This window comes from Zonotrichia albicollis, chromosome 25 (assembly GCF_047830755.1).
Source record: "Zonotrichia albicollis isolate bZonAlb1 chromosome 25, bZonAlb1.hap1, whole genome shotgun sequence".
Lineage (NCBI taxonomy): Eukaryota > Metazoa > Chordata > Aves > Passeriformes > Passerellidae > Zonotrichia > Zonotrichia albicollis.
In genome coordinates, this window is record NC_133843.1 from 4923150 (window position 1) to 4942624 (window position 19475).

The window sequence follows — 19475 nt, forward strand, 5'->3', positions numbered from 1 at the left end:
TTTATTAGGTTGTATTCTATAGCAGACTCATGTTGTTTGCTTATTAATCACCTGGCATAGGGGAAAGTTTTAAGAAAATTCAGCTGTTTCTGGGGCAGTTCTGCCTTCACTTTCAATGCATGTCCTGAGTGTGGTCCAAGTTCCAAGGCAGAGTGGAGAAAGTGTGAATTGTAGAATTTACCAAAAGTAACTAGCTACTGCTATTGAGCTAAATTCTGCAATGTCAGGCATTCTTTTCAGGAAAAGATAGGTTATCTTTCCTGAGCTAAGCTTATCTTTCCTCACCTAATGCCTCTCAACAGCCTCAGGCCCCAAGGCATTGGAATAAGGGGCTGGGGAAGCTATGGCTGCTTTGTGTACTTAACAATCCTGCAAAGCTGCCACAGGCTAGGAAAACTACCTTGGAGCAGTTCCCAGTGGGATTTCAAGATCCCCGCCATGCTGTGAGCATCTCTTTCAAACAAGCAAGGAAGAAAAGCCTTTTCCAGATTGTTCAGACCCTCTTGTTACAGCTGTCTGAGAGCGGGCTCATATATCCAGGGTAATTACAAGGCATCAATCACAGAGGCAAGTAATGGGAAGGCTGGGGATCAGACACGCCTGTCTAGCCTCGGCAAAGCTTTTGGTGCTCAGCTGTTCCCAGCAGGTTTCTTCATACCTTGCCCATTCAGCACAGAAATGAAGCAGCAGGAAGCAGTCAGGAGGTTGGCCACCCACTGAAAGGCTTAATGAAGAGCTGATGGACCTAGACAGGGGGAGGAGGTGGGAGCCATGTGGAAATCTGCCCCCCCACCTCCAGGGGAAAAGCCAAATCTAAAAATAAAGAGCTGTGTTTGTACCTACCCAAGCCAGAGTTTGAAATCAAAAGGATTCAGCACTCACAAACTCCTGCTCGTCTCTAAGGCTGTATTTGCACACTCCCCCCTTGACACCAAGCTCCTGTCCAGGGAAAAAGCACAGAGTAAAAGGAAAGCCTATAAGGTTTTTCTGCTCTTTAATCAGAACTCCAGCAAAAGCATGGTCCAGAGAAGAAGAGAATGTACCCTCACAACTGTGAAGAGGTAAAGGGATTGTTCTCTGTTTGTGTTGCTAAGGAGTTAAGACACAAGTCCTCTAAAGAGGACCTTTCACTAGGTACAATCTCTTCCTGGTTGTTCTTTGGCTGTCATCCTTCTGAGTGGCAGCCCTGCTTTTATTGTAAGAGCAGAGAGTTCTTTTTTGGCAGCACAGGGACCACCTCTTTGTTGTGACAGGAGCTGGATCCTCCACGTGTCCTGAATGGAGCAGCAGCTGCAGGCAGCCCCTGCATTCAGCGGGATCCTTTGTCCTTACACTGGAATGCTGTGAGCTGCCACCACCTCCCAAAGGCCTGAAAGAGCAAAGTGTACAAATCAAACACTCGGGTTACCCTTGAGGGGCTGCAGCCATTCTTACAGAACCCATAAACACAGCTTTCCTAGCAATGGCTCTGCCAGCTGCCTTACCCCTCACTCAAAACCCTTCCCTGTCTCTCCTGGAGCCAATATGGGGCATGCAGAGTACAAATCAATGTGACAGAAGAAAGACCAATGCCCTCTAATTTCAGTACCTGCTCCTGTCTCCTTAAAGGAGGCCCTAATCCTGCATCAATCTTTGGGATGCAGGCACAGGAGCTACTGGATATGAGTTCTAAGGCTTTGCCTGCTCGCTCAAATTCATAAATTCATAGTGATTTGCTTGCCCCTGGGTGCAAGTCAGCACAGTCCTCCTGCACCAATGTGGAGCCTGTTTCCTCCCTGAGTGGGGTCTCAAGAGGCAGGGGATTAGGGGATTAACACCACTAATAACAGCAGGGAAGGGGGCACATGTCAGGGAAATTGACTCCTGACACAAAGCTTTGAAAAACACCCATAGATGAACCCATGTAAAGCTGGAAGCTTTTTTACTGGCTGGTCCAATTCCCTGATGTGTTCATCTTCTCCCCTGGCAAGTGCATTGTGCAGGGGGAGACACAGGGAACACCAGTTGTCTCTTTGGGGTGCTTTCTGTATCACTGAGGTCCACTGAATTGAAGAAGGCATAAATGCTTACCTGAGACAGGAGGCTCCTGGCTTCCTGCTCCAGAAGATTCTGCACCACACAGCTTTGCAAGTATCTTTGTCTCCACACCCTCCAGGCCTTCTCCATCAGCCGCTGCTGGTGCTGCCAGGAAAAGAGGCAGCACACAGATTAACTGGGCTCTGGCAGGCAAATGACCTCACCTCCCTCCAGTCCCACCTTGCTCCAGCTGCTTTCCTGAGTCCCTCTTACAAGACTTTGCACTGGTAACAAACAGAGCAGACTAAAACCAGAGTTCTTGCTGAGCTGCTCTCTCCAGCACAGTGTGGGTAAATCCCAGCACCCTGGGGAGAGGACAATGCCCCATTGTGCCCCAGCTATGGATTTGCTCACACTACACTGGCATCATCCTGTTACCTGGGCAGGCCAGAGCACAGCTCACACAGCTAAAGCCCAGGAACCAGGCAGAACATGGCTATGAACAGAAGGGGAAATGCCAAATGACAGCTCTTGGTAAACTGTGGACACCAGTGGGATATATCAGGAACACAGATGAGGACAAAGATCATAATAACTGCTGGGAACTTTTTGCACAGTCTACAGACAATCTAGACAAATCCTGTTTGAGCTTCCCATCTGTAAGGGCTAAGCACAACTAAATCTGCGGATATGCCAGTCTGTCAAGCTGACATTCCAAGAAGAACAATGGAAAAACCAGCCACAGCAGTAAACCAGGATTTCTGTTGCCTACTGGTATTTATTAAACCCCCAGGTCTCATCTCCCAGAGCAGGCTTGCCCAGTAACACCCATCACTGCCACCCCAGTGGCACCAGACACTCACCAGCACCTGAGCCAGTATCACCAGCCTGCTGCCTTCCCTCCACTGGTGCCACCCCCTTGCCAGGCACAGCAGTTTCCTGTCGTGCTGGCACCGGTGCAGTTCCACTGTGTGCTGCCACCTCTTCAGGTATCTCCTCCTGCAGGCAAGAGAAGCAAATCAGCTTTACCAGCCATACAAGGGAGCCCTTCCCTGATGGTATTGATTTATTAAAAATATGGATATTGATCCTGTACTGATATCCAACTGTGACAGACAAAGACTCTCTAACAGTTTAAAGTTAGAAAGTGTGTGTTTATTGTGGGATAGCTCCCAAACACACACTGCAATTTACAGGTGATTACAGAGTCCTTTTATCTATACAAGTATTGAATACCCAAAATACAAATGCATATTCATAACTTTGGTACATCTCATTCCCCACTTCGTATGGTAATTAGTTAAGCATGCATAGTTTGTTCCTAGAAATGGATCAGTGGTCCCAAAATGAGGAAGTAAATGAAGCCTTCCTCGTTCTGACCTTTCTACCTTTTCAATGCAAATATGACAAATGAGCCCTTGGTAGAACTCCCATTCCTGTCTTCAATTGGTTTCAGAGCAGAGGAGGCCACAATTGTCTGATGTTCCTAAAAGCTATTTATCAGTTTCTATATTCTTCATTACAAACCCAGCTAACCTAACATTATGTTGACAAGCAATCAATTATTAGTTAATTGCTAACTCTTAACTTCATCAATGCCTACCTATTTATTTTGATTATTTCTAACTAAAACCTCAGCTCCTCTAAAATCCCTAAATTCCTTAAAGTTTATGTCTCAGTATCAGCAAGAGGAAGCCCAGAGCCCTGCACTGCACTTACCCAAGCCACTTCTTAGCCCGCTCCTCCAAGTCCAGCCCTGCTGTGTTCTCCTGGATCCTTGGATGAGTGGCTCCTACCACATCAGGTCTCTCCAGAAACCTCTCAGCCCTGTTCTGACTCCTGTAGATCACCAGCCAGTGCTGAATGGCACTGGGAAAATGTCCAGTTGGTGCTGAATCTTCTTCTCTGCCTCTTCTGCTTTCTAAGAAACAAAAGAGGAATCACACAGGAGCTAACCTTGGAGAGGGAGACATCAGAGCTGCCATGAGCCCTCAGTCCTTCAACTCCTGAACACCAGAAATCAACTGAGTTTGATTGCCATGAGCTCCTGCTCCACAGAGGAATCCTGTAGCCATGATATTTTCTGAAAAATCCTTTCCTTAGGATTTTTTTCTCCTGAGAATCTGAGAAGCCTCAGGAACAAAATGTAAACATTGATTATCTGCTGCTGTGGGATGCAACAGGTGCACCTGTGATTGGTCTCATGTGGTTGTTTCTAATTAATGGCCAATCACAGTCAGCTGGCTCAGACTCTCTGTCCGAGCCACAAACCTTTGTTATCATTCTTTCTTTTTCTATTCTTAGCCAGCCTTCTGATGAAATCCTTTCTTCTATTCTTTTAGTATAGTTTTAATGTAATATATATGTAATAAAATAATAAATCAAGCCTTCTGAAACATGGAGTCAGATCCTCATCTCATCCTCGGACCCCTGTGAACGTGGTCACAGAATCCCAGTCATTAAGCTGGTAAACACCAATCCCCTTTCCCTCACACTCCCCACATGGGTCTGTGAAAGGAAGAGAGGAGTGAGAATCTTACTGGTGGGCCAAGAGAGAGCCATCTTTCTGCTTTTCCTGACACCTATGAGGGTGCTGCACTGCCGTAAGCACTGGGAAAAAGCAGCTGCTCTGGTCCAGTAGTTGCAGGCCTGCAAAGAGAAATAACACAGCTGCAGCCAAGAGTAAACACAATGCACACAGCACTCACACAGCCCAGGCTCACAGCTCTGCAGGCAGCTTAATGTGCTAGACCCCAGGCTGGAAACTGCACAGATGAGATCCCAGCAGGACTGACTCAGCCCTTCCAAATCAATGGACTTCTTTGTAGTTTGCTAGCTGTGAGTCTTTTGAAAAAAAGCTGTATCTCTGGCAACTCACTCTGCTCTGCAGGGACAGTGATTATCCCATCTTATCTTTGAGCAGAGAGGAAGGAGTGCTCTCATCTCTCTGGTCAAAATGTCTCCTTTCCTTATTGCTGTGCTCCATATGGTTGCTGCAATCAGTGCCAGATTATGGTGATGAAGTTGTGTGCACAGTCAGTGAAGAATTTCACAGCAGGGACTAAGCAGTCACCACAAATCAAACCAGGTTTTTATGCAAGCCTTGTCACACTACCTCAGTGCCTCATGACTCACTGAGTTAATAATAGCTGTCTCATAGGGACCTTTATCTTCTCATACTTAGGGAGCTTTATCTTCTCTTACTTGTTTGACAGTGGTCACAGATCCCAGGCGCAGGGCTCGCTGTCCTCTCGCAGCCACTCGCCAGCGGTGCCAGGCTTTACCTGGAGAGGGCTCCTGCCACTTGTGCTTGCTCCCTCCTGGCACCTGTTCAGCTCTCCAGAGTTTGTCCCTCCACTTAACAAAGCTCCCAACCAGCAGTCGGTGCTCTCTGACTCTTTTAAAATAAGAGAGGGCTTCACGCTGCCTCAGGTGACATGCAGTGACCTGGGCCCAAGAGACAAGGCACCTGAAAAACAGTTCCAAGCACAGAAAAGAAGCAGATGCCTAAAGTAACAATTCCATCTCAGACCAAATTTCATCCTCTCACCTGCCCTGCAGTATCCCACATACATGGCCAAAGCAAGACAAAGAGAATTCAACAAAGAAAAAATCCTGTTCCTGTTACTGCTGCAATCAAGATTTATGCATTGACCTCTATGCTATGTGTGTTTTTCCAGTGCCTCATCTCTGGGAGGTGCAAGTTCAGGCTCTTCAAACATCTTCCTGCTGAAAACCTGCCCTCATTTTACTTCCAGTTCCCAGCACTGTTACCTCTCACACCTACTCAAGAGACTCTGCTTCCCTCTGGCCATTTTAGCATTTCCTCCTATTCAAAGGCCTCTGCAAACTGAATCCAATCTTATACTATGCATTTTCTTTGCCTACAAAACAAATTCTTTCCAAGGCTGCCTTGTCAGTACACATACTCGGTCCCCCACACACACTAAAAAAAATAAAAATTAATTAGCCAGTCTTCAGACTATCTCTGTGTTACCAGCTGACCAGAAAGATGGTGCTGGATGAAGGCTTTTTCATTTTTCCATTATAGGATGAGAGTAAAACTGTTAAAATTTCCTTCAGCATGGAACCCAGCAGATTCCTGAAGCCTGCTTGCAGCATTTATGACAGCCATTTGCTGTCAAGATTCAGATTTTGTTTCTTGGCTGTCACAAACTAAAGCCCTGTGTATGTGGGATGTACAACTAGAATCTTTGCAAAGACAATTTTATTCCAAAAAATCAACAACTTCAGGAGTTACTATAATCAGCACTGTAAATCTGCACCCACAAAAATCTCTCTGTATCTCACAGGCTGATGCACAGGAGGCCAGTCTTCCTCTGCAAGCAGAGAATGCAATCTGCTTTTAATTCTGGTTTATCTTTTTGGTTCCTTGTTCCATTTGGACCTTCATTATAAAATCACCCCACTGCACCATAGGGCAGAGGTGTGAATATTCTGTGCCTGGCAGGCTTTCTGGAAGATCAACAGAAGCTGTTCCAGGTTATCCCAGCACAAAAAATGCCCCCCTCAAAAGAGAGAGCTCATCCAAGTGAGAAATTAGAAACACTCTCATCAAAGGAGACTCAGAAGGAAAAGATTAATGGTGGAGACACACTCAACAGGAAGGAGCAACATTAAGGGCTTATCCTAAATACAATTCCCATGAGGGAGCCACACAGATAGATTTGCAGAGGAAAATGCAATTGGATAGGGTAAGTGCAGAGTCTAAACATCACCAAAGTTTTACTGGGTTTTTAGTTGCCTTTTCCTCTGCAGATCTTTGTGTTCTCTCAGTCTGAACCTGCAATTCAAAACAAAAACTTATAGGGCCAAACTTGCACATCTCGTACCTTAAAATGAACCCTTGGCATAAATAACCTTATTCATTCTTATCCTCCTGAATTATTTTCTGGTTCACTACAGCTGGACACTTCTCTGCACTTCAGGCAGGCTCTGGCCTCATAGAACATAAACTACAAACAAAACCGTTTCCAATAAGAAGAACACTGAACACAGTTAAGAGAGAAAAAATTTAAATTCTTGTGTTTTCAGGATCTGTCAATATAACATAAGACTCAAAGACAGATTACAGCTTCACCTATATTGTAATAACCTCAAGATGAGTTGAATATCATGGTTCTCCCTCCATAAGCTTTACACTGCTTTGCTGCAGGAACAAAACAATCTCAACTTTTTACATTAAATTAAAATCAACCCACTGTATCAGAATCCTAAAAGACTAACTTTGTAAACATCAGATCTCTGCAAGCTCTCTGCCCACCATTCCTTTCAGCAAACACTGAGGTGCAAATAAAGCTTGCAAATTTTAAACTGCAGAAATTTGTCTGCATCTCTCCTTTGCTTAGTGCACAAATACCACCCTGCACAACAAAGACTGAATACAAGTTCTGGAAGGAAAATAATTTTTGAATGGGAAAAATGAGGTGGGGTGTGAGGCTTTAGTTAAGAGACCCTTTAATAGAGACATCCTCAGAGAAGTGCTGCTACAGAAGCTCCATTTATACATGAGCTATCCACACTTTCAAAGGCAGGATAATGCTACATAAATTGGATACTACTACATAAGTGGATACCACTACATAAATTGCTCTGCATGCAGAGCTTCCTTTGGAAATGCATTGAGAGCAAGAAACAAACCTGTGCAGGAGAAAACGTTCCCAGAACAAAACAGCATATTTCTGCTTCCTTGTTTGGCAGTACCATGTGTGCAGGACCAGCCTCTTCTTCTCCTTGCAGCTGTGCCAGGCCCATTGCTGCTGCAGCTCTGCCAGAGCACGGCTCCCTGTGAGAGAGCACACCTTCCTCAGCGAGCCCAGGGACTGCTTCTCCAGAGAAATAACAGCAAAGAATACATCTCCTGCAAACACCAAATGGGACCTAACTTGCTAACATTTCCTGTCCTCTGTTAAGCAGCTAAAGAAACTTTTGAATTCACCTTTTAGTTTTTTGTCTGCAAGGCAGTCAGACCTTCTTTCAAATTTTCCCTGCAAGAGATCACTGATTACTTCCACTCTTATCTGCAAGGAAGTTTTCCATTAAAAATTGGGAGTTTTTCTTCCCTGGCACAGTGCAAATACTTAGAGCATATGGAATTCCTTGAGGGATCAGGATTGTTAAGATACACCCTGTTCCCAACCTGACTGCTTGGGCTGAGGAGACATGTTCAAACTTGGAATGCTGCATGGAAGCCCATTTAACTCCCCAGCTCCTAAAATACAGTGCTTGAACACACTTTTGTGCAGGTAGAAGTGTCAAAGGAGCATCTTCCCTAATTTAAAGCACAACAGAACAGTAGGTCACATGTCCTACTGACAGAATGCAGTGACAATGCACCTGCTAACTCCTGGTATGTGTTTTTCCAGAGGAGCAGTGCACAGAATTCCAGCCAAAAGTGTGATTTTCTCCATCCCAACTATTCCCAGAGCTGCTGTCTTCTCTAGAGACCAGTGATGCAGTGGGATGGGGTCACTCACTTTGCCAGCAGGAGTGCCAATGCCACAGAGCATCAGCAGTCATCTGGTGAGCATGACACCTGAATCTCCGGTCAGCTTCCACTTTCTGGGCCAGTCTCCTTTTCCACAGGCTGAAAGCCACCTGGACACAATGAACTCCATGTTTTAGGGCTGCTGCTGCTTCTTGGTTCTTATTTTCCATGACCCACTGGTGCCAGCTGAGAAAGGCTCTGAGAAGGACAAAGGTTGCTGCATTGACTGTGGGAACAACTCACAGAGATACACACCTTTGTAATGGAAAATTTAACAACAAACATACACACGAGGGAGTTTTGGAAACACATCTGACCTGTAAACATCCTTTCCCCATTAAACATCAGGGGAAATGATGGACAGGACAAGCTGTTCAGAGTTAGGTTTTCTGTCCTGGTTGTGCCAAGCCTGTTGTGCTCTTCAGCTTTGGAATCAGTAGAGAGCAAGGCCAGTTCAGTGGATAGGAAGTTACCAGGACTTGTTATCAGCAGAGCTGGGCTTGCTCTAATTCGCAAGGCATTCCATCAAATCAGAAATTACTGTGTTCCTACATAGTCATTTTGAAGCTGGAAAAACCCCAAAATAATGGGCTGCAAAAATCCCACTGAAGACAAAATAAAATAGCTAGAGGAAGAATTTTTTCCTTTTTCTTTTTTTTAATTAAAGCAAGTGTAAAGCTTTTAGAACAGAGAGCTTTAGGAACCTTCTGGAAATCATGATCCCTACCGAGACAGCCGAACACGCCTGCAGTGCTGCTGGGCCTTGACATGGTGTTGAGTTTGAGCTGACCAGACCATGAAGCACCTCTGCAGGCAGTGCTGCTCTGCTTGCTGCCAGCAACTCCTCACTGAGTTGTCAGAGGTGTAATCCTGTAATCCAGAAAGCAAAAAAGGGCCTTGAACTGCTGTTATATCAGTTACTCCACACAGCTCAGCGGTGTCTCCCTGCCACTGCCACTGTGTGACTGCCCAGCTCCATCCCTAACCCATCCACCCCACATAAACAGCAGACATGAGGTCTAACACATCCTTTTAAATCCCTGACATGCCCCACATGAACAGCCAGACATGAGGGTCTAACACATCCTTTCTAAATCCTTGACACCTGCCCTACTTCCACTCAGCTGGGAGGGAAGAGTTACCCTGAGAAAAGCCTCAATCTCCCAAATCTTCTGTTTGAGAGAGAACAAAATAGCAGTGAGGCCTTCCATATGCTGATATTGAAACCCAAAGGCTCTTTGCTAAATTTGAATATGCAGAAAACACTTGTTTATTTACATTTTACACACTTTCTAGCCTTACCTCTTCCCATGCAGAGTAACTGGTGAGAGGCTGGGAATTATTATCAGGACTCTGCAGCACTGAAGACTGGAACTGATTTCCCACAAACCAATTTCTTCTGCAAGACAGAAGTGTTGGGTGAGGAAGGAAAGAAAGAAAAAGATAAAGTCCCCTGGAAGGATGGTGTGACATGACATGAGGGATTATCCAGAAGGAAGTTCAGACAAGGGTTACTCCTACCAGCATCCCAAAAAACCAGTCTCCAACTCACCCAGATGCAGGGAAGGAGCTCTGCAAGCACAGCTCAGCTGGCAGCTCTGTGCACTGGTGGAGCTGAAGGAAAGAACTGTGGCATGACACATGTGTGACATCCTCAGCAGCCACAGGGGAGGAGAAGCCATGCTGGCTGCTGTCACTAAGACTGCATTCCTGCAGGTAGGAAGGAGGAACATGCTGTGAGGTGAGTGTTCTCACAGTGGAAGAGCCCAGCTAACAGCTCTGACCATGCCATTTATTCCTTTTTTTGTCAAGGATTCAGGCAAATCCAAAATGCATCCAAAGGAATTGCAGGCTAGCCATGGCACCTCTGCAGAGCAAACATGTAAGTGATGGGAAAGTTATTTCTATACTAATAATTTCCATACTGAATCCAGAAACACATGTATTTCTATATGGAGAAAAGGGGAAATGAGCATGTGCACTGTCCCAGTGAGGAAGCTCTTTATATCTCATCCCTTCCACCTTGCAGCCACAAACAGAAACAACTGTACAAGGGAAACTCATTAGCTCAGCTTCCCACATCTCTAATTGATGAACCAGAAAAGGCACAGAGAGCATTGACTTTACACCTTTAGATTTCATTTCAGCTTGAAGACCCCACAGATTCAGCACTACATTTTAAGCACAGTTTGCTGATGACAATACCATGTTGAAGCAGAAATTTTCCCCTGAAAAATCCCAGCAATTTAATACCCCAGAGCACTCTAGGTGTACCAAGACCTTCTCACCTTTTCCAATGAGCTCTGAGAGGTCAGAGTAGCTGGTGCACTGCTGTCAAAGCCAGATGATGTTGAGAGGTCCTCAGAAAACAGCATGGCAAGAGGTTCCTCATAGACAGCTGTGTGCAAGTGCTTAGAACTTTGTTCAATTGTCTTCAGCATGACATACTTTTGGTGCCATAATTTCAGAGTTTTTCTGAGTTTACACTGCTCCAAAGTCTGAGAGAAAGAGCTGAGACAGAAGATACTGAGACAGTGAAGTGAAAGAAGAACACCAGAGGGGGTGACTAGCACAGACATGATGGACAATAGACAGGGTAAAAGGGGCTCTAGCAAAAGGTTCAGAAAATCAAGTGGACACTACTAATGGGGGCAGGGCTCCAGGGACTGGCTCTTCTGCACTCACTCAGCCTTGTGATGCTCACAGAGCCTTGTTTTCCACAGCAGATATACTCTCTGCAGCTTCAGTTTTTGGCAGAAGTCATCAAAAGAACAGACAGTTTTCTCCAGAAACTGTTTCTCTCCCGTCCACATCTGACATTCATGCCTCTTTGTCACATTCTTGTCAGCTGCTGAGCCCACAACTGCTCCTTAACCAGTTACATAAAGGAACAAGAGAGTGTCTCAAGGCATTCCAACTCAGCCCAGCCCAACCCTCAAATTGCTTCTTTTCAGCAAGGTTTAAGAGTTTATGTTTGGTTTATGATGCAGAGCAACAACCTCCCTGTAGCCTCACTGACACACCCAGAACCAGCCCTCTGCCCACCCTGGTTTGTTCACACCCTGTATCATCTGAGCCCCTCTGTTTTCAGGCTGTTTTCAGTGTGCAAGAGGAGGAAGGAGCCTAAGCACATCTAAAGTTTAGATTCTGCACAGAGCCCAAACTGCTCACCATAATGCTGCCTCCACTGCAGGAGGAAGAGGTTCAGCACTGCCTGCTTATCACTTCTGCTGACCTGCAGCATCCCAACCCACTGCTGGAAGTGCCTCCTCAGTGATACTGCTCTGAGATGGGCCAGGTTGCACCTGTCAAGTGCCTTCTGCTCAACAGTCTCCTTCCATGTACTGAAGCACCTGAGAATACCAAAGGAAAATGTTGAAAAACACTTAAACAAGACTATGTGTCTTCCTGAGACTAGGTTTAGTTCAGGGAAGACAGACACAAGCTGACCCTGAGCTTTTTTTTGTTTATTTCAGTAAATAGCCACTGTCATGCTTAGAGCACAGCAGCACAGTGGCTGCTCTTTGGTTTGGTCTTTCAGAACATCAAAAGTCAGGACAAAAAAGTTTTGGCAGTGCACAGGAGGCAAGTCATAGCATCTCTGGCCACAGCAGTTCCTTTTTATGTTTCTACCCCTACTTTCATCTTTATTAACTCCTGAAACAAAAGGATAGATGGCTTTAAGATGGAACAAATGTTACTGTTGGGTTGGCTCTGTTATTCCATGGACTTTCACAAACAACAGATTTTTCACATGAAAACCAGATCTCACCAACTCACCGGGAGACCAAGTTTCTTTGGATTCGAGTTGTAAGTGTTAGAATCTTTTTCATTTCCAAGCTTTGGGAATGCCACATCCAGAAAATGTTTTGTAGCTTCTTCTTCTCCAGCAGAGCACGGGCTTCCAAAAGCCTGGCTTCCTCTTTGCTCAGCAGCTCCTTCTGCAGGCGCCACAGTCTGAAAGCTGCTGTGTCACAGGGCAGGAGGAGATTGACAGGAAGAGAAATAGCAGAAGAACTTCAAACACCTTCGTGTCACACAGCAAACACTCCCTGGCTTAAATCCAAGCTGCCAGAGGAAGGACACTTAAGGAAGGCAGCTCACATTGCTGGAGCAACACATGCTGCAGCTGAATTCATACAAGGAATGAGGCAAAACTTGTGTGGCATGGTGAGTGGCCATCCTCCACCATCACACATACTGGTCCAGCTACTTTTGTCACCGTTATATTTCCTGAAAAATGCCCTTGCCCAGGATTTTACTCCTGGGAAGCTGAGAAGCCTCAGAGAAAAATGAAAACAATAATTATCTGATTTGCTTCTCCTGTGTTTTGCTGCTTTGGAATGGGTTTGGAGATTGTTTCCCCACAGGTGATTGTTTCATTGGTTTCTGCTGTGAATTGTTTTGACTTAATGTCCAATCATGGCCAAGCTGTGTCAGGACTCTGGAAGGAATCATGAGTTTTCATTAGTATCTTTTAACCTTCTGTCTGTGTCCTTTCTGTATTCTTTAGTATAGTTTAGTATAGTATTCTTTTATATAATATAATATCATAAAATAATAAATTAGCCTTCTGAAAACACGGAGTCAGAGTCATCATTCCTTCCATCATCTGGAAACCCCACAAATGCAACATCACTTGCAGGATCACATTCTGAAAGAGCTCAAAGCAACAACCAGACACAAAGCACAAGAACTGGTGAAACAGTGAACACCTCCAGGCTGTTCCAAGGCTGTGGAATGTGTGCTTACCAGCCAGCCTCCTCATGTCTCTGATTGCTTCAACTCCCCAGCAGAACTCATCTCCTCTCTGCCTGTGACGAAGCTGTGTCCACAGCTCTGCCTCCATCCTGAAAGAGCCACAAACATCCTTAACATCCAGCTGTCCAAAGAGGCACTCACAGAACAGAACCCAGGGCTTTCCTCTCTCTTTTCATCTCAACCTGTTCTTCTGCCTTCAGAATTAGAAGCCTCAACAAAAGGCTTTTCTTTTGACACCTCTACTGCCAAACTGCTGCTAGAGACTGTAGTATTGCCTCACTCCAACCTCATTTACCCCTGTATCACACATGCAGGTGATAGCTGAAGCAAAGAATTTGTACAGGAGTATTTCTGTCAGACACTCAGACTGCAAACACTGGTGCACAGAAGCTCTGAAATAGGACTGTTTAGTTTTTAACATTAAACTGCTAATTCTTGCATTGTTATCCACAGCAATACATCCAAGGACATGGAAACAAGTCTGCCAACATTTGAGAAAAAAATTGCCCTGTGTTTGTAACCCTTCCTTTGTCCAAGAAAACAGAAAGAGAATACTCTCTGCTTACCTATGAGCCTGCTCCACTTCCTTTGAGTATCCTGCTGGAAGCTGATGCTGAGCTGGGGCTGTCATAGTGGCCAATCTTCCTACTCCAAAACTCCCCACTGATGAACTTTGAGTGTAGGAGTAAGGCTCAGGCTGCAGAGCTTTCTTCTGGCTCTGCTTTGCCATAGCTTCCTTCCACTGAAGAAGAAACCACACGATTAGAACGAACTGCAGACAGAGTATTGGCACCAGGGTCTACACCACAGAATTTCACACAGGGTACCCCTTCCTCCTCCCTACCCAAACAGGATTTGTGCTGCCTCTGACTGCACAGCAGAAGGTTCATGGCACCACTGTCCCCAGGCAGTGCTCACCCTCTGGAAGCTGGCAGCTAGCAGAGCTGAAGCATGTCTCTGCTGGGCCACCTCCAATTGTGTCCTCCTTTGGTGCACAATCCCCTGCAGAGCACCAAAGCCCTTCTGAAGCAGCTGGTGTCTGTGGAGCTGTGTGGCTGCCCTCTTCCAAAGGATGTATCTCCTCCAGGCTTGGAAACACCTTGCTAGGATTTGTTTGTCACACAAGTGCCAGAAACTTAAAAATGAAAAACAGAGGTGAGTTCATGTTACACAGAAAGGAAAGTCAAACCAGCCAGGAGGTGGCAATCAGAGTTCAGCCATCGAGTTGTAAAGAGGTTATTTCAAATCATTCTCTCTAAAGAATGGAAAACATGCAATCTCACATCTAATTAAGGAATCACTGTTGCTGAACAGGTAGCAACCTCATTCATGTCTTATCCACAAATTTGAATTCCATCTCATGGATAAATCTAGCTCTTGATCTTCCCTAATTGTGTAGGGAGCACATCAGAATTTGCTGCATTGAAAAGTAGCACTGATTATACCAACACTTCATTTCTAGCAACAACCAAAGCTGAATTTAGAAGATAGCAATGAAAAGATACAGAAATTATATTTTAGGTCATGTTCTATTCTAAATGACAACCCTTTGAAAAGAAGTGGATGCAGCCAACCCAGCCAACCACAGCAGATTAAGGTAGGTTAAGTCCCAAACCCAAATGTTCCCAGGGACATGGCTCCTTAGCCACTTCCCAGGAGTGCTCCTTGGTTAACTACCAGCACACTCACACTCAAACACAGAGTCTTTTTACCTTTGCTCATTCACCTTCAATGACCAGAAGCTGTTCTCTGAGATCTGCAAACAGACAAGACACAGTAATTCACAATTATTCACACTGCCCCACTCTATTGAAGAATTTGTGTTTGTGGCACACATCATTCTGGATAGAGACCAGAGCAGGACTGCCTCAAAATCATGTATTATGTGGGATGCCTTGGACACTGCTCCCACACCATTGCTCTGTGAGTATTTTTATGTACTTCAGACATAAAAAGGCACAAAAAGCCTGAAATCCAGGGCCCTGCAACAATGCACAGAGTAAAATCCAGTTTAATGCTTTCCCTCAGCATGCAGATTAGGGAATATAAACAGGTGGTTACATTCCCAAAACAACCAAGTTGGCAAGCTGGTCTTTAGGAAGAAACATGTGAGATGGAAAGATGCATACACTGGGATGAAGATGGACTGTAAGAGATGAGATTCTGGCTATTCAGTGACAAGAAAAAATGATAGGACAAGCATCCCCATCACTTGTACCTCAACTCTGCACCTCTAGCAAGTGGCAGAAACAAGCACAAGTAATAGCTGTGGACAGAGATGCTTCACAGTGACCACACCCTCACCTCTCTGGGCACAGTTCTCTGTGTCTGGTTCCCTTCTTCACAGCACCATGGTTCTTTGGCATTCCTTTCTACAGAACATTCTTCAGGCTGCTCAAGAGGGCCATCAGCTTCCAAATTCCACCGGCTGCTTTGGCAGGAGTATTTGTTTCTCCTTTCTTCTCTGCTCATGTTCACACAATCTACATCAGAATGTTCATTAAAGCCTTCTTCAACTGGTGTGCCCAAAGGATTGGACTGGCAGCTGCCCACTGCAGCTGTTCTTCTGCCTGCTGGTGATCTGGAGTGACACACCTCTTCTGACTCTTTGCTGCACTTAACATCACAGTTGTTGACTTCTACAGATTTAGCACTAAGCTGCTGGCCTGGTCTAAACTCTTTATCTCCAGGATGAGAAGTGATGCTCACACACACTTCTGTAGGAGTGCCACACATGGCTACACAAACATTCCCCTGAGCTCCCCCCAAATCTGTCTCCAGTAACACCTGCAGACCCTGTGGATCCAGACTGGCTGAAAGGTTTTTCATCCAAGACTCAGCACATGAAGAGCCCCCATTAGATGTTTGTTCTCCTTTAACAGCCCTTCCACAAGAATTACTTTTTCTGTGAACATAAAGACAACCAGTTTCCAGAGATGGCTTTACCAGGGACTGGCATCTGAAGAAAGGGGAGCAACTGAAGGAGGAATCTGTTTCTGTACCCACTAGCCTGACAGAGCCCCCTCCAGAAGCAAGGGTTTGTGGTTGGATGCCACCTGAAATTTTGGTTCTCCATGTGTTAGAGCCAGTGAATTTGTGTCTGTAAGAGCCAGAGAGAGGCTCAGCAGCACTGAAGTCTCTTGTCACTGCACTAAGGCTCCAGTCTTTAGCAAATGGGACACTCCATTTCAATCTTGCCTGAGCAGCACTGGTTCTTACTGCAGCCAGCTGCTCTCCCATGGTCAGGATGCTGGGACCAGAATCATCAGGAGCAAAGCAGGAATGGCCAAACACTGGAGAAGACTCAGACTCCAGAGGGAGGGAACCCCGAATCCCCATCAAAGCACTTTCTTGCTCCAGCCTCTGGACTGAACAGCACAAGCTAGCAGAAGTCTGTGAGGATTGCAAAAGAGACTGAAAAGACTCCAGATTAGATACATCAAGGTTCCCCAGGGTCAGGGCTGAACTGTGACAAGTGTTCACACTTTCACTTGAGCTCCCTAAAGAAGGACCCACCACTAGTTCATGCCTAAGAGGGGAATCTGCAGCATGAGATGACAAATGTGCATTGACCACTAAAGGGCTCACAGGATTCATACAGGAAGCAGCAGAAGGCTGATGCTGCTGGCTTCCCACCAGCCACAATTCTTGTTCCTTCTTTCTGAATAGTGATGGTGAACAGTGGGTATGGGGCAGCTACAAGCTGCCTTGGCTTCCTGAAAAGTCAATACTCTCACTCCTTCTCCCTCCCAAAAGACAAGGCTCAAGGTGAAAGTGCCTCTGGGGGAGATGCACAGCAGAGAGGACTGACAAAGCAAGATGGGGACTCTATGAACTACACACTTAGAGCTGTGCTGCTGCAGCCTGGAGCACAGATTATGCTGCTGCAGCAAGCAGGAGCTGCAGAACTGGCTGGCAGTGTCCAGGAAGGGCTGAGAAGGGCAGGAGAGATTATTCTGTCTTCAGACTGGGATCTCCTCCCATCTGACAGAGGTGTGGCACACAGCTAGCCCTGTGCTGCTGTCTCTGGGCTTATACTGAATGCTGCAGCCTCAGGCCAGGGGTGAGAAATGTCTACTCAACTTCCAGTGCCCAAATACAGACTGAAATTCACGTTCTTCTCAATGTTTCTTTGCTCTGAAGAAAAACAAGAAGAAATATAAGCAAAGGACTGTGAGTATTTCCTATCTCATCTCGCCTAGTTTGCCAAAGCCTTTGGGTACTTTCCTTGTGAATTTCTTGTCTCTGATCCACCAGCCTCAGTCCTCAAAGTGTTATGGACACTACTCTCTTCCTGTTTTTCAGCAGACAATCGTATCTGGCAGAGCAGGAATGAATGAAAAGGACAGATTCAGTTCTCCAAAAAAACCTGGAAAACAAAGACTTCCAGCATTATACACCAGAAGGAGTCTGTTGCTTGCAAGGCTGAATTATCCCAAGCTCAAAGCTACACAGACTTATTTCTTTTTGTCTGCACTAAAGGATGAAACCCTGTTTTACATATTCATAAAATCCACACTGTCCCCTAATCTGGAAGATTTACAGCATAGCTGGGAGACCTACTGTGCAGTCTAGCCACTAAGTCTGATGGTTATACATATAACATTCATGCTGAAAATGGATTCTTAAGTTGCTGCTAACAGGCAAGTGCAATTTGAGAGGACTGTGGTTCCATTCCCTCAGATTTTAAAAGCAAGTTGTCAATCACTGTCATTCTAACCACCATTCTTTTCCACCTCTCTTTTTAAAAGTGAAAATGGTATTCTATAAAGACACACACATCTCTATCATCTTAAAGCCCCCTAGTCAATCTGAGAAGAGACAGCAACGAAATCAATGCCCATTGTCTTTTTCAAACACACTCTAATCCCAGAAAGCCTCCTGCCAAACTGCACTGTTTCTAAGCTGTGTTTATCTCATTCTCTTCTGAGGAAACATTCGAGGCTCAGTTGTCCCTGTTTGTAACAGCTCATTTTTTCCTCTCACATGCAAACTCCTTCAGTAATCACCACAATCTGGGGAGCAAACACAGTTTCTAAAGCAGCAGGAGACAGCCAGGCAGTGCTGCAATTATCGCTGGGAGCTGCTGTTACTGCCTTTCATCCATCACCGAGGGTGCCACCACGGAAAGATCCCATTATTTCCTCCAGACCAGTTGAAGTTGGCAACTACAGAGTGAACAGACAAAGCACAGCTGCCTTCCTTGGGGTGCCTATCACTGCATGAAGTATAACCACAAAATGCACTGGTGTTCCATGGAAGCACTCCTTGCATCCCAGAAATATCCAATCAGCAAGCAGTGTATCACAAAAGGGTGTTACAAAGGATTTAAATTGCAAAAGGACATAAACCCACCACGTTTTTCAGTGTTATTTTGCTCTGTGAACACCCAAAACCTGGCTCTGGACTACCTTATGCTCAAGAATCTGGACAGAATCCATTTTCTTGATAATAATCCATTTTCTTGATAACTTGTGATTTTTTTTTTTAGCTCTTCATTTCAGTTCTTTGTGCTAGGTACCAGGTTCTCACCACATCACCACAGTTATTCAGGTGGTGTCCTTCACCTCACTCATTCCTAATTTCAGTGTCATTGAGATCTGGAAGAAATAGTATCCTTTCAAAATCACATTTATCTGCTTTCTGATATTGCTACTCAGATCTTTAGCATAACAACTTTTAAGCAGTAGGGTTAATCTCAGTCACAAGAATATCTTAGGAAGATCTTTTAGAAAACTTCTTCTGAGGCCAAAAGATACCCAAGGCAATCTGCACATTCTATGAACTGCAAAATCCATGACCAATGGATTTTATGTTAGTTTTTACAATTCCAACTAAAACATTTAATGCAGGCTTACGATATACACACTTTGCAGCAAAACCTGAAACAAATTCAATTAAGCAAATAAAAATTAAGATGATCAAGTTATTTCTGTTGTTATAGGCAAAAGGAAATAAATAGCACAGTTAATGAAAAGTAAATCAAGCTCTTTCAAGCAAATACCATTTCAGCAAGATGGTAACAATGCCAGACCCTTAATAAACACATTTGCACTGCACACACTGCGCTTATTCCCGATCCCTGCAGATCAAGACTGATCCATTTCATATTCCAAGTGAGGGCCAGTGATTACTCTGAGCTCACACTTCAGCTGCCTTAGAAAGCAGGTTTTTCCCAAACACTGCTCAG

At 45.1% G+C, this 19475-nt stretch overlaps 2 protein-coding genes across 2 annotated transcripts; both read right to left on the bottom strand.

The window, feature by feature from the left end:
- Positions 1-140: 140 nt before the first annotated feature.
- C25H1orf167 (chromosome 25 C1orf167 homolog) lies at positions 141-11205 on the bottom strand. The gene is made up of 12 exons (XM_026796899.2): positions 10813-11205; positions 10077-10234; positions 9827-9923; positions 9252-9394; positions 8514-8722; positions 7678-7822; positions 5221-5485; positions 4557-4665; positions 3736-3937; positions 2880-3015; positions 2071-2181; positions 141-1369 (listed from the first exon to the last, which is right to left on the bottom strand). The coding sequence occupies exons 1-12, from the start codon at positions 11101-11103 to the stop codon at positions 1310-1312; spliced, it is 1926 nt and encodes a 641-aa protein (XP_026652700.2). The 5' UTR covers positions 11104-11205; the 3' UTR covers positions 141-1309.
- Positions 11206-19118, bottom strand: LOC113460012 (uncharacterized protein C1orf167). The gene is made up of 7 exons (XM_074558806.1): positions 14998-19118; positions 14204-14420; positions 13852-14027; positions 13277-13374; positions 12305-12488; positions 11696-11877; positions 11206-11393 (listed from the first exon to the last, which is right to left on the bottom strand). Exons 1-7 carry the CDS (start codon positions 15123-15125, stop codon positions 11206-11208), a joined length of 1173 nt encoding a protein of 390 aa, XP_074414907.1. The 5' UTR covers positions 15126-19118.
- Positions 19119-19475: the final 357 nt, after the last annotated feature.

What these genes read in the sequence shown, in the direction of transcription:
- C25H1orf167 (XM_026796899.2), bottom strand. Translation starts at nt 11,103, where the DNA reads ATGTCTGTGCTAGTCACCCCCTCTGGTGTTCTTCTTTCACTTCACTGT. An exon ending in AGCTCCTTCCCTGCATCTGG is followed by an intron (nt 9,924 to 10,076) that starts GTGAGTTGGAGA and finishes TCTGTCTTGCAG; the next exon opens with AAGAAATTGGTTTGTGGGAA. An exon ending in CTGTGACCACTGTCAAACAA is followed by an intron (nt 4,666 to 5,220) that starts GTAAGAGAAGAT and finishes TTCTCTTTGCAG; the next exon opens with GCCTGCAACTACTGGACCAG.
- LOC113460012 (XM_074558806.1), bottom strand. Translation starts at nt 15,125, where the DNA reads ATGATGTGTGCCACAAACACAAATTCTTCAATAGAGTGGGGCAGTGTG. An exon ending in CAAAGAAACTTGGTCTCCCG is followed by an intron (nt 11,878 to 12,304) that starts GTGAGTTGGTGA and finishes TGGTATTCTCAG; the next exon opens with GTGCTTCAGTACATGGAAGG. An exon ending in GCAGTGGAGGCAGCATTATG is followed by an intron (nt 11,394 to 11,695) that starts GTGAGCAGTTTG and finishes TAACTGGTTAAG; the next exon opens with GAGCAGTTGTGGGCTCAGCA.